At 71.5% G+C, this 11543-nt stretch overlaps 1 protein-coding gene across 1 annotated transcript; it reads left to right on the forward strand.

Moving 5' to 3' along the window:
* Positions 1–6300: 6300 nt before the first annotated feature.
* LOC114021291 lies at positions 6301–11362 on the forward strand. The gene is made up of 4 exons (XM_037884635.2): positions 6301–6489; positions 7080–7383; positions 9266–9444; positions 10293–11362. Exons 2-4 carry the CDS (start codon positions 7095–7097, stop codon positions 10410–10412), a joined length of 588 nt encoding a protein of 195 aa, XP_037740563.1. The 5' UTR covers positions 6301–6489; positions 7080–7094; the 3' UTR covers positions 10413–11362.
* Positions 11363–11543: the final 181 nt, after the last annotated feature.

The following is an 11543-nucleotide window of genomic DNA, read 5'->3' on the forward strand; positions in this document are numbered from 1 at the left end:
GCGGGCGGGGGACACGGACATACAGATGGGGGGGCCGGCAGACAGACTGGGGGGGCGGGCGAAGGCTGCAGCGGGGGTGGAAGACAGAAAGACGGGGGTCCGGTGGGGGGGCGGAGGCTGCAGCGGGGGGGACGGACAGACAGATGGGGGCTGGCAGGGGGGGCAGGCGGAGGCTGCAGTGGGGGGGACGGACAGACAGGCAGAGGCTGCACGGGGGGGGGACGGACAGACAGACAGCGGGGCCAGCGGGGGGGCAGACGGAGGGGGGCAGGTGGGTGGAGGTTGCACGGGGGGGGACAGACAGACGGCAGGGGGGCGGACAGACAGACGGGGGGTGGGCGGAGGCTGCACCAGGGGTGGACAGACAGACACGGGAGGGGGGCGGGTGGAGGCTGCACGGGGGGGACGGGGCGGCAGGCAGAGGCTGCACGGGGGAGGGGACGGACAGGCAGACAGACAGACAGACACACGGGAGGGGGGCGGGTGGAGGCTGCACGGGGGGGGACGGGGCGGCAGGCGGAGGCTGCACGGGGGAGGGGACGGACGGACGGACAGACAGACGGGGGGCAGGCGGGCGGAGGCTGAACGGGGGGGGATGGACAGACAGACACTTGGGGGCGGGCGGACAGACAGACATGCGGGGGACACACAGACAGACAGGGGGCAGGCGGGCGGAGGCTGCACGGGGGGACAGACAGATGGGGGGGCAGGCGGGTGGACAGACAGACACGGGGGGGCGGGCGGACAGCCAGACAGATGGGGGGGCGGGCGGAGGCTGCACCGGGGGGGGGATGGACAGACAGACAGAGGGGGGGCGGGCGGAAGCTGCACGGGGGGGGCGGACAGACAGACGGGGGCGGGCAGAGGCTGCACTGGGGGGGTCGGACAGACACGGGGGCGCGGGCGGAGGCTGCACGGGGCGGGGCGGACAGACGGGGGGCGGGGGCTGCACGGGGGGGATGGGGCGGCAGGCGGAGGCTGCATGGGGGAGGGGACGGACGGACGGACAGACAGACGGGGGGCAGGCGGGCGGAGGCTGAACGGGGGGGTGGACGGACAGACAGACGGGGGGGGCGGGCGGAGGCTGCACGGGGGGGCGGACAGACAGACACGGGGGGTGGGTGGAAGCTGCACGGGGGGGCGGACAGACAGACGGGGGGTGGAGGCTGCACGGGGGGGGACAGACACGGGGGGGCGGGCGGAGGCTGCACGGGGGGGGGGACGGACGGACAGACAGACGGGGGGGGCGGGCAGAGGCTGCACGGGGGGACGGACAGACAGATGGGGGGGCAGGCGGAGGCTGCACGGGGGGGCGGACAGACAGACACGGGGGGGTGGGCAGAAGCTGCACGGGGGGGGGGCGGACAGACAGACGGGGGGGGCGGAGGCTGCACGGGGGGGACAGACACGGGGGGGCGGGCGGAGGCTGCACGGGGGGGATGGACGGACAGACAGACACGGGGGGGCGGGCGGAGGCTGCACGGGGGGGACGGACGGACAGACAGACACGGGGGGGTGGGCGGACAGACAGGGGGGCGCAGGCTGCACGGGGTGGGGACAGACACGGGGGGGCGGGCGGAGGCTGCACGGGGGGGACGGACGGACAGACAGACACGGGGGGGCGGGCGGAGGCTGCACGGGGGGGCGGACAGACAGACACGGGGGGGTGGGCGGAAGCTGCACGGGGGGGGCGGACAGACAGACGGGGGGGCGCAGGCTGCACGGGGGGGACAAACAGACACAGGGGGGGCGGGCGGAGGCTGCACGGGGCGGGGCGGACAGACAGACGGGGGGGTGGGCGGAGGCTGCACGGGGGGCGGACAGACAGACACGGGGGGGGCGGAAGCTGCACGGGGGGGGGCGGACAGACGGGGGGGCGGAGGCTGCACGGGGGGGACAGACACGGGGGGGCGGGCGGAGGCTGCACCGGGGGGGACGGACAGACAGACACGGGGGGGTGGGCAGAAGCTGCACGGGGGGGGCAGACAGACAGACGGTGGGGCGCAGGCTGCACGGGGTGGGGACAGACACGGGGGGGCGGGCGGAGGCTGCACGGGGGGGATGGACGGACAGACAGACACGGGGGGGCGGGCGGAGGCTGCACGGGGGGGACGGATGGACAGACAGACACGGGGGGGTGGGCGGACAGACGGGGGGGCGCAGGCTGCACGGGGTGGGGACAGACACGGGGGGGCGGGCGGAGGCTGCACGGGGGGGACGGACGGACAGACAGACACGGGGGGGCGGGCGGAGGCTGCACGGGGGGGCGGACAGACAGACGGGGGGGTGGGCGGAAGCTGCACGGGGGGGGCGGACAGACAGACGGGGGGGCGCAGGCTGCACGGGGGGGGACAAACAGACACAGGGGGGGCGGGCGGAGGCTGCACGGGGCGGGGCGGACAGACAGACGGGGGGGTGGGCGGAGGCTGCACGGGGGGCGGACAGACAGACACGGGGGGGGGGCGGAAGCTGCACGGGGGGGGCGGACAGACGGGGGGGCGCAGGCTGCACGGGGGGGGGACAGACACGGGGGGGCGGGCGGAGGCTGCACGGGGGGGGCGGACAGACAGACGGGGGGGCGCAGGCTGCCCGGGGGGGGACAGACAGACACGGGGGGGCGGCGGAGGCTGCACGGGGCGGGGCGGACAGACAGACGGGGGGCGCAGGCTGCACGGGGTGGGGACAGACACGGGGGGGCGGACAGACAGACACAGGGGGGGTGGGCGGAAGCTAGACGGGGGGGCGCAGGCTGCACGGGGGGGGACAAACAGACACAGGGGGGGCGGGCGGAGGCTGCACGGGGCGGGGCGGACAGACGGGGGGCGCAGGCTGCACGGGGGGGGGGACAGACACGGGGGGGCGGGCGGAGGCTGCACGGGGGGGACGGACGGACAGACAGACACGGGGGGGCGGCGGAGGCTGCGGGGGGGGACAGACAGACACGGGGGGGCGGGCGGAGGCTGCACAGGGCGGGGCGGACAGACGGGCGGGGGCTGCAGCGGGCGGTCCCAGCCATCGCCGCCCGCGGGCGGGCCGCACGGATTCGCCGCCCGGCGCCGCTCCCTGGTTGGCCCGGCCGCTGTTACCGGGGGACGCGGCTTCTGCCGCCGCAACTTCGCCTGGAAACCGGCCGCGCTGCTGCGCCTGCTCCGAGCCGCCGCGCTGAGTGGCTGGGCCCGGCCCCTCGCATGCCGGATCTGGGGAGAACCCAGGCGTCCTGGCTCCCAGCTCCCCCCACCGTGACCATCCGACCCCGCTCCCCTCCCAGAGCTGCGGAGAACCCAGGCGTCCTGGCTCCCAGCTCCCCCCAACGTGACCACCACACCCCGCTCCCCTCCCAGAGCTGGAGAGAGAACCCAGGCGTCCTGGCTCCCAGCCCCCCGCGCCGTGACCACCATACCCCTCTCCCCTCCCAGAGCTGGGGAGAGAACCCAGGCGTCCTGGCTCGCAGCCCCCCCCCCCCCAGACCACCATACCCCACTCCCCTCCCAGAGCTGGGGAGAGAACCCAGGCGTCCTGGCTCCCAGCCCCCGCCACCGTGACCACCATACCCCACTCCCCTCCCAGAGCTGAGGAGAGAACCCAGGCGTCCTGGCTCCCAGTCCCCTGTGCCGTGACCACCATACCCTCCTCCCCTCCCAGAGCTGGGGAGAGAACCCAGGCGTCCAGGCTCCCAGCCACCCCCCCCACTGGACCACCATACCCCACTCCCCTCCCAGAGCTGGGGAGAGAACCCAGGCGTCCTGGCTCCCAGCCCCCACCACCGTGACCACCCGACCCCGCTCCCCTCCCGGAGCTGGGGAGAACCCAGACGTCCAGGCTCCCAGCCCCCCCCACCAGACCAACATACCCCACTCCCCTCCCAGAGCTGGGGAGAGAACCCAGGCGTCCTGGCTCCCAGCCCCCCCTTCTGGCCACTAGACCCCCTCCCACACACCTCAGAAATGGTGCCCCTGACCCTGGCAGTTGGTGTTAGGCCAGCGCTGCTGCCCCCCAAGAGTCCTGCGGGCCCCCCACTGGTGTGAGTGTGTCGGTGTCGGCCCAGGGGATGTGGGTTTTAACAGCATCACAGCAGGGCAAATCCAGAGCCGCCCCATTGAACTCGGAGCCCGGGGGGAGTCGCTGCCCTGAGCGTGCTGGAGTCGTCCCGTGTGGCCCCTGGTGCGGCGCACGGCCCCCGGTGCGACGCACGGCCCCTAGTGCAGCGCACGGCCCCTGGTGCGGCGCACGGCCCCTGGTGCGGCGCACGTCGGGCATAACAGCAAAGCCTGGCGCATTCTCCCCGCGGCGGCGATGGGAGCTGAGGGCCTGGGAGAGGCAGGGACTTGCTCCTGGTCACTGGGGGAGCCCATGGGAGAGCCGGGGCCTGAACCCAGCTCTCCTCGGCAGCGAGCTCCTTCTCCAGGAGCCCATGCTGCCTCCGTCCTGGCCCCCCGGCCACTCCTGCGTACCGCAGGCCGGGGGGTGCATCCTGGGCCGTGTCGCTGCAGCACGGCTCTTCCCCCCGCAGCCTTCAGACGGAAACACAAAGCTGACACAAGTCACCGCGGAGTCACACGCCCTGAGCGGCTTTGGGAACCGGTGCTTCCTGCTGAATGCTGGGCCGGCCACCGCAGCCTGGAGCCTGCTGCTCCCCGGAGAGCGCGCGCGGGGTTGGGTAGAGACGTCTCAGGGTCTGTATCCGTCCAGCTTCCCACCTGCTGTCACCTGTAGTGCCCAGCGCAGGTGCCCGAGGTGCCCCAAATGCCTGAAATTGGTGCCTGAACTCATGCAAGATTCATGTGTATTTGTAAGGTCTTTGAGGCAGGGACTGTGCTGTTCTGGGTCCGACGGGGCCCTGATCTCGGTTGGGGTCTGGGCAGCGCCTGGCCCGACGGGGCCCTGATCTCATCTGGGGTCTGGGCAGCGCCTGGCCCGACGGGGCCCTGATCTCGGTTGGGGTCTGGGCAGCGCCTGGCGTGACGGGGCCCTGATCCCGGTCGGGGTCTAGGCAGTGCCCGGCGTGACGGGGCCCTAATCTTGGTTGGGGTCTGGGCAGCGCCCGGCGCGACGGGGCCCTGATCTCAGTGGGGGTCTGGGCAGCGCCCGGCACCTACAGGGCCCCGATCTCGGTGGGGTCTGGGCAGCGCCCGGCACAGCGGGGACTCTGTTCTTTAGGCACTGTTGCAGCACAGATGACGAATAGCAATTGTCCTAACGGTACAAGCCACAGGACTGTGGTCTCAGAGGACAGGGACACAGTTCAGGTTTGTGAGGCAGCGGGACGTGTCACTTGCCTCGGGGGGAAGCCGGGGGTCAGAGCTAAGGTTATTCTCACCGAAGTGACAAGGAGAGGGGGCGTCTGTAACCGCCATGGTCCCCTCGGTGTCATGTTTAACCTGCCCCGGGAAGCGCGCGGCGACACAGCGTGGGTGAGGCCCGGGCTCCGGAGCCACCGGCAGCTCAGCCGTCGGCCGGGCGGCATTTTGGGGATTCGCCCTGCCGTACTGACGCTGCTCCGTGCCATTCACCCGCCTTGCCCATGGCGCGGGGGCATCCAGTGCGGGGAGAGGGGGAGGGTCGCGTGGCGGAAGGGGGGGGCACATGGTATGGCTGCACTGGGGGGCGGCAGGTTCTAAACGTCCCCTCGGGGGGGCAGGGACTGACTTGAGCTGAGTGTTTTCTTCTGCCCAGCAGGGCTCCGACTAACTTCATCTCGCGTCCCAACCAACCGCCCTCCGCCCCAGTTCTGCGGGGTCCCGATCCCGTGCACCCCGCTGCCCCACATTCCCACGCAGCACCATGCCCCGGGCACCCCAGGCCCCGTTTCCCTCTCACGGATCCAGCCGGCCCCCCACTCTCTCCGTATCCTAAGCCCCCAGCCCTCACCCCATGGGGCCCCATGCCCCACTGTGCGCCCCCACGATCCATGCATGCCCCAACCCCTCCCTCTCTCAATACCCTAGCGCACCCCCGGTACCCCCGTTCCTATGCATGCACCCCCACAGCCCAGGGCATGCAGCCTGCACCTCCACCCTGCTCCCCAGGTACGCACCCCCCGCCACACCTGCTGCACCCCCCCGCCACACCTGCTGCACCCCCCATTCCCTGGCACCCCCGGGGCTTGCAGCCCCATGCGCACCCCCCCCGACAATCTCCCTCCCCCTCCTGGCACCCCCATTTCCCTGCACCCCCATGCACCCCTCCACCTCTCAGAGCCCGGACACCCCCGGACGCGCATCCTGCACCCCTCCCCCCGGGGGATCCCCGCTCGCCCCAGGCGCCTGCACAAGCCCGAACTTGTCCGCGCGGGGGCGGGCCGGCGCTGACGTCACGGCCCGGGGGGCGGCGCCAGCCTCGAGCCCCGGGAGCGGCCGGGGTCCGCGCGCGACTTGCTGTGGCTTCGCTGGTCCCGGTGCAGCTGAGCTCCCCGCGCCCGCCGCGCACAGTCGGAGCCTCCGCGGGACCCAGCGACCCCCGAGCCGCCCCGGGAGGGTTCATGCAGCTGCAGTAAGCGAGGCCCGGGCGGTGGAGCAGGGTCCGGAGGCGGCGGGGCGCGGGTGGCGGAGGCAGGCGCCCGCGGCACATGGAGATTGTTTTGGTGCCGGGCGGGGACGCAGCCGGGGCGGGGCCCGGGTGTCTTGGCTCGGTCCTGCGGAGGGGCAGCGCCCGGGGCGTGGGGCGGTGTTGGGGGGACGCAGGGCAGGGATTGCTAGGAGAGCTGGGGCTCGGGGGGCAGCGCCTGGGCGCTGGGGTGTCCGTGGCTTGGGGGCAGTGTGTGGGGAGCTGGGGGGTCCGGTGCCTGTGGATGGGGGGAGCAGATGCCCACCCCCAGATCTCCCCTGAAAACCCTCCGCCGGTTGCACCAAATCCCGTCCGGGCTGAGCCGGGCCGGGAGCGGCTGGCACCCGGCGGGAGGGGGGTCGGGCCCCGTTGGGGCTGCCTGGGTTTGTTTACAAACATTGGTGTCGCCCCCCCCCGCCCGCTCTGCGGCGACCCCTGGCGGGGAGCGCGGGCCCTGCGCCCCGGAGGCAGCCGGCCGCGGTCCCCCTGCCCGGGTCCTGCCCGGTCCCCTGACCGCCCCGTCCTTTGCCTCGCAGAGCTCACCGAGCGCCATGGCCAGACCACTGCAGGAGGGGAGCCGCTCTGAGCCGACAGCCGCCCTGCCCGGGGACCCAGCCTTCCTGCTGGGGGGGCCGGTGGCCGTGCCGCCCGCCGTCTGCCCGGGCAGCCTCGCCCTGCCACCCCGGCTGAACTGCGGCCTCTGCCCCGACGGCCCCACTCCCTGCTCGCTCTACCGCTGTGTCCGGGGGCCGGAGCCCCCCAGGAGCCGCAGCGCCGGCCGCGGTGCCCGGCGCTGGGACGCCCCCGAAGCTGGCAGGACCAGGGGCAGCAGGGCACATGGTGAGTCTCCCTGCGAGTGCCCCCCTACCCGGCACGGCAGCTCTCTCCCTGGGGACCAGCGCGGCCAGAGGGGGTGGAGAAAGGGGCAGGAAACCCAGCAATGAGGGGATGCCCTGCCCTGGGCATGTGACCTCCTGGCCCTAGAGGTCAGCTCCTGCCCTGAGCAGCCCCCCCCTTTTATAGCCTGGGCATCTCTGGTTCCCACTCCTCCTCCCTGAGGGGCAGCTGCCCCTGTGGCCACAGCTGCAGCCTAATCGTGCTCCCCGATTGCAGGTGCCAGTGGGTGCCGTAGGCAGCCTGTGGCCAGGGCAGGCTCGGTCCGGGCAGTGGTTCTGGGAGGGGTGGCATGTGCCGGGCACGGCGAGCTGGGCACATGGCTGCCCAGCCCCGTTGTGTCTGGCAGCAGCATGTTCTCAGGGGCACCAGCTCTGGTTGTCTTCTCCCTAGACAGGGACCCTTTGGAGCCCTGTGGGGTCACAGGCAGGGCAAGCGCCAGGCCCTGACCCTCCGACCCCAGGACTAAGGCAGCCTGGGAGAATGGGCCGGGCCACGTTCTGACTCGCCCATGCAGCGCAGCTGAGCTCAGGGGAGTGGGGGCAACCCAGATACCCCCAGCTAGTCTCCACCCCCACCCTAGTGCGGTCGCACGAGCACCAAAGGGACAGGTCCAGTGTCACCTGTCGTGCAGGCTGATGCACCATCAGAGCCCGCGGGGCTCGGGGGTGGCCATGCTCCCCTGTGCTGCACTGGTCCCTGGGTTTTCCTGCGGGGCGGCCCCCCCCCCGCGCCCCCAGCTGCCACACACCATTAGCCGTGGCCCTGCTAGCCCCTGCCGGAGGCTTCCCGTGGCGGCTCAGAGTCGCCGTGCTGCCCCAGCCCGGCAGGATCTATGTCACCATCCGGCTGGGGCTCCGGCAGCAAAGCCAGCGACGACAGGCTCCCTGCCCGCATGGAGCTGAGACACCTCGTGTCTGAGTAAACAGTGCACGGCCCCAGACCGCGCTGCTGACTCATGGCTCTCCTCCCCCAGGGCGCCGTCCGGCTCGCTTGGCTAACGAGGGGCTGCTTGTTAGCAGGCGGGAGGCAAGGAGCCGGGCAGGCAGATGGCAGAGTGTGATTGTGGGGATGGGGAGGTCGACCCAGGCAGCTCAGTTGGGCTGACAAGCTCGGGCATGTCCCAGCCGGGCAGAGTTTGCATCTCTGCAGGGCTCCCCCCGGGTGCCATGCCAGGGGGGCTGGGTGAGTCTCCACAGGCAGTGCAGCTCTAGGCTGGGCATGGGGCAGGTCTGTACCCCCTTCCCCCAAGCTTCGCACTGCCGTGGTCACGAGGCTGCAGGTGCCAGGGCCCCGGGGCGGTGACCGAGGGCAGAAGACATGGCCAGAGCAGCCGCACGCGCCCGTTGCTGAGCTCGGGCCAGGGGCGCTGCCAGAGGTCGGTTGAAACGGGCATCCCGCAGATCAGCTGGGAGATGGGGCTACTGATCCCCTGGCCTGGGGCTGCCCCCCACCCCCACCCCGTACGTGGGAATTGTTCTGGGCTTTCCTGTTGACGAGCGCTGGGGCCTGTGTCTATCGGGAGCCGTATCCTGGCCCGACCCCTCTGGGCCCGACGCCAGCGCTGGGAGCGAGGCCTCAGCAACCATGCACCGGCCCCTGCTCCGCTGCCAGCCCTGCTCTCCCCACGGGGTGAGGGTCAGAGCCCCCTGCCACCCCCAGCCTGCTGGGGAAGGTCCTGCCTGGATTTGGGGTGTCAACCACTGGGGGGAGGGCAGGCGCTGGGCTCACCTCTTTCCTGGGCGGGGCTGTTGGGGCACCAGCCCTGCAGCCTGCTGCCCCCCCGTGGGTCCTGCGGCCCTGACCGCTTGGCTCTGCCACCCCACAGGAGAGCTCCAGCCCATCCAGGATGAGGGGCCCAACAGAGAGCAGCCCCCCATAGAGCCAGCCCCAGAGGGCGCCGTGTCCAACGGCCGCCTCCCCAGGGAGCCCCTGGACCCGGAGCATGCGCTGGGGGCCCAGCTGCGGCGCATGGGAGACGCCTTCCACCAGGCCCACGAGAGGCAGGTGAGTCCCATCAGAGAGACCGGGGTGGTGGGGGAAGATCAGAGGGGGCAGGGGCGGTGCCCAGGGAAGGGAGCCTGGGCTGCAGGTGGTGACCCTTGAAGGGAACCTGTCCAGCCTAGGGGGCACTCTGGTCTTGCTGCTGGGGGAGTGAGCTCAGGGCAGAGTGGCCCAGCTTCTGCTGGAGTCATGCTCCACGGGGTGGGCGCTGGAAGGGGTTAGTGGCTCTCCCAGGGAAGGAGACGTGGTAATAGAACCCAGGAGTCCTGGCTGCCAACCCTCCTGCTCTCACCCCTGCACCCCACTTCCCTCCCAGAGCCAGGGGTAGGACCCCCCCCCGCCCGCACGCTTGTGCTGATCCAGCCCCCGGCTGGCCTGCAGGCACGGGAATCTCACACCACCCCTCCCCGTGCGGAAGGGGTGGTTGGGCAAGCGAGCCGCTGAGTCACGAGCTATAAATAGCCCTGGGTATATAAGGCCAGGGAGCGAGCGGCAGGCAGCTTAGTGTGAGCATGGGAGAGGCAGCCCGGCTCCCCCACCAGCCCCGCGTAGCTGGTCAGCCCCATGCCACCCCCGCAGCAGGGCGCCCTGACCGCCCTCTGGGGCAGCCGCAGGACTGGGAGGCTGCCTGGGGCTACGGCCAGCCCTGGGCGCCCCAGGGATTTAGCAAACAGGCAGCCAGCCCCACTGGAGCCTGGTGGTTAGTGCAGGGAGTCCAGTGCCAGCCGTGCCCGGAGGCCTTTGCCAGAGGGCCAGCCCCATGGGGAGCGGGGGGTTCTGCCTGGCTGGGCCGGGGGGGGTGGCAGAGGGTCCTGCTGCAGGGCTAACTTGGCCTCTCTCTGTCCTCCCAGTGGCGGGAGCGGCAGCGACAAGGTGCCCTCTGGGCCCGTTTCTACCACTTCATCTCTCAGCTGCTGGGCGCCCTCTACAACATGCCCGTGGACGTGATGGCCGAGCTGCAGCCCAACTAGCCCGCCCAGGGGCCGGAGCCGTGGGGGGAGACCAGCCCCCAGCGCAGACTGCGGAGCCTCTTGGCAAAATGTAGCAACTTCCAGAGCACATAACTGGTTCTCGTAACCAAAAATCCCCCCCCCCCCGGGCAAGCCATGGCTCCTGCGGGCTGGGCCCCAGGCTGCTGCCCCGACCGCGGGCACTGTCTATTTATTTATTTATTTCCAAGTACTGACTGGGAGCCCCGCACGGCAGGGATGTGCCCGCAGGGCCCCATGATGGGGAGTGGCCCCTGCAGACGCAGCCCTCGGCTGGTGCTCCAGGGACTCAGCCCCCCCCCACTGTTCCTCTCGGGGAGCGCCACGTAACTGTGGCGGGGGGGCACATGACAGCCCCAGGCATTGCCTCTGCCTGCACCCCGACTCCCCTCGGGGCAGCAGGAAGCGCTGGGGCTCCAGCAGCAGGGAAGGCAAACTATGAAGGGGGGCTCAGCCAGCCGTCCCTCTGCTCCCTCCCTGCCTGCACTGCAGGGCAAGCTGCTGCCTCCTGACCGCTGGGTGTCCTGAGAGATCTGGGGGAGGGGGACCTGTGACCCCCCATGCCCCTGCCACATTGGCTCTGGTGCCACCCCCTCCCCGCGCACAGGTTGCTGGGGGGGGCGCTGCTGCCAGGGCTTCAGGCATGGCCAGCCCAGAGCTCTGCCTTGCCCCGGGGGTCAGGGCAGGTGAGGCCCTGGCCAAGGTTCACCGCAGGGGGAGCGGTGGGTGCGCTCAGGTGGGCGGGGGAGTCCTGGGGTGGGGGGTGGGGGTGGCAGTCGCACACTGTAAATATTGCACCGAGTGGCACACTGTACAGGGGGAGAGGTGCTGTACATACGGGGACACTGTACATAGGGGGACGTGCTTGCTGTACATGACCAGTGGCTTTTTTTTTGTACGTTTCCTTTTCAATAAAACTGGATTTAAGCAAAGAGGCACCTGCGTCTGTCATTCCCAGCGGTGGGGGATCCCCAGCGCCCTTGGCCTGGTCACTTTCAGGGGCTATTTCAGAGCTAGGTCAAGGCCAGTTTTAGAACAGGAAGCCACATGCCGACTTGGCCCAGCCAGGGCCCCTGCCCACGGAGCCAGAGCTGGGTGTGGAAAGGGAATGGC

This window comes from Chelonia mydas, chromosome 23 (genome assembly GCF_015237465.2).
Source record: "Chelonia mydas isolate rCheMyd1 chromosome 23, rCheMyd1.pri.v2, whole genome shotgun sequence".
Taxonomy (NCBI): Eukaryota; Metazoa; Chordata; order Testudines; family Cheloniidae; genus Chelonia; species Chelonia mydas.

Bases quoted from the DNA above. Each gene is read 5' to 3' on its own strand.
- LOC114021291 (XM_037884635.2), top strand. From the start codon at position 7,095: ATGGCCAGACCACTGCAGGAGGGGAGCCGCTCTGAGCCGACAGCCGCC. The intron at 7,384-9,265 runs GTGAGTCTCCCT...GCCACCCCACAG, and splicing joins CAGGGGCAGCAGGGCACATG to GAGAGCTCCAGCCCATCCAG. The intron at 9,445-10,292 runs GTGAGTCCCATC...CTGTCCTCCCAG, and splicing joins ACCAGGCCCACGAGAGGCAG to TGGCGGGAGCGGCAGCGACA.